General features: G+C 44.2%; 1 protein-coding gene across 1 annotated transcript in view; it reads left to right on the top strand.

Moving 5' to 3' along the window:
• Positions 1–469: 469 nt before the first annotated feature.
• Positions 470–2,156, top strand: part of LOC103512529 (bromodomain-containing protein DDB_G0278469-like) — a gene marked incomplete at its 5' end in the record, with an annotated part of 5,707 nt that continues 4,020 nt past the window's right edge. The window contains one exon of the mRNA XM_026825969.1: positions 470–562. Coding sequence (XP_026681770.1) covers positions 470–562 — 93 coding nt within the window. The remainder of the gene's footprint in view (positions 563–2,156) is intronic.

The raw sequence follows: 2,156 nt of genomic DNA on the forward strand, positions 1-2,156 counted from the left end.
AATTGATCACAACTCGAGATTGGTTTCAGATTTTGGCAAAACCCTCTCATAATGCACGTAGAACGTCTACAACATATTACTTAGGAATAGTTTTACCGAATTTCCGCTATCTATTTGTAGGGATTCTAGAGAAATCAGTGTGCTAATCTTCTTTTACTCTACCTTTTCCCAATTCTATGTGGAGTCGGCGTTTCCATCTTGTATTCTACTCCTCCATTTCCGTCTATCCAATGCTTCCTCTTTTCTCAATCCTATCTCTTCAAGGTCCTCCTCCACTTTATCTCTCTCTCTCTCATTTTCGGTCTACCCTTTCTCCTTTTACCCCCTATATCTAAACTCTATTCTCTTTCCTACATACTCATCGTCTCTTCGCTCTCCATGTCCAAACCACCTGAAGGTTCGAATGAGTAAATAGATCTCGCTTTTACATGAGAGTAAAGATTTTCATGAGTTCTTTCCTTATTCCCAGGTCCTAGACTTGGAGGAGGAGTTCGCGGAGTACAAGGCAAGCATGCAGGAGACATTAAAGCAGAAAGATGATGTCATACGAGAGCTCAATCAAGCGTTAAGACAATTGGGTGAGTTTCGTAGTTTGTAGTATTGAAACTTACACCAGCGTCAATAGCATGTCGAATACATCAGTTCCCAATGCATCACTGAAGTTAAGCGTGGTTGGCATCTGGATGGGTGACCATCTGGACAATCTCATCTTCTCGTCCTACTTAGGCTGGGTGGCGGGTAGCTTGTCGCCTAATGGCTTGCCAAACCTCGTCACTGATAATTTGATAGAGGAAACTGTAACTGCAGGGGTCCCGAAAGCGAAGAGAGAAGGAAGTCAGGATAGAATCTTCTCTGTAAAGGATAGTCAGCTTAGTTGGTAGTGCGTCTGCCTTGTAAGCGCTAGGCCGCGGGTTCGATTCCCGCCCGGGGCGGATTTTATTGATGACACCAGAAGAACACAGAGGAGGTAAAAGAACACTAAAGCTCAAAGCAAATGTGAGCAATCCTGTGTCCGGACAGGGGACCGGCAACCTCGACGCTTTAGTTTGGCTTTAAATATAACATAATTCTTGTATTTTTTTTTAGAAACGAACTTAAATTAAGAACGTTAAAACTTAGACATTTTTTTTTTTTTTTTTTACGGGGTGTACTAGCGTTGATCATCCGAGATATTGCTCTTGGTTGGTAGCTGGTCATGGATCATGGTTGGTTCTTTATTATTTGTTTGATAAGTTTCCTATGATGGAGTAACAGGAGATGCTCTATTCACTTGGGCAAAGGTTCGTGCATTACGTTTCTTTTTTAGCTCGGTAGGCCTTAGCTTGGGCTCTTGGAAGTAAGGTTCTCTCCATCTTGAGGGGGTGTAAGAGAGGTATCACTCTGTCGTGCGAGAGCCTAGTGTCGAACTTCGGGCTCTCAGGATAGAGTAGGTCGTTGTAACCGGCAAACACATGGCGCGTTGGTCTCGAAAGTGATAGAGTGACGACTGCAGACGTGTGATCTTAGGGCGTCATGACAAATTCATCCTTCCTCGAATCCAGCCCTCCCCGCGTGCGCGCTGGATTAAGTCTTAACCGTAGCGAGCGCGTAGCACCCGCCTGCTTACTGCAAAGTAACCAACTTTGTATGGTGCCCCGACTTCTGTCTGTAAAGTAACCGACCTCTACAATATCCCGGACTCTTTCGCGACGTAAAAATAACCGCGCACTGAACTGCCCGCAAAGACCTCCTTTCTGAACCCCCCAAAGCCGACTACCACCTAAGGAACTAACGCCACCGCCGTTCTGAGCTCACTAAGTTTGACTTTACACTTCATGGAAGACCAAACACTGATTCCGCTGCTTCACTGCACCCATCATTCAAAAGACTTTACCCGCTTTCCTTAGATATATATAATATCGTGTGATAAAACTTAGTTGCAAGTTCTCCCAAATCAGTGTGTATCAAACGAAACCTCCCATCTAGCACGCCAAGGTTAAGGTGGGCTCTGGCTAAAATAGAATTTTATTTTTTTTTTTTATTATAAATATAATTTTACTCCAACTGTCTCCCTTGACATTGACGATTCCCCAAATAGCAGGGCTTTAGCATCTCTTTCCTTCTGTCCTATCCTCTTTCGGTCGGGCAAAGGCTCTTGCTTGTAATAGGGGTAGTCC

This window comes from Diaphorina citri, unplaced genomic scaffold (genome assembly GCF_000475195.1).
Source record: "Diaphorina citri unplaced genomic scaffold, Diaci psyllid genome assembly version 1.1 scaffold848, whole genome shotgun sequence".
Taxonomy (NCBI): domain Eukaryota; kingdom Metazoa; phylum Arthropoda; class Insecta; order Hemiptera; family Psyllidae; genus Diaphorina; species Diaphorina citri.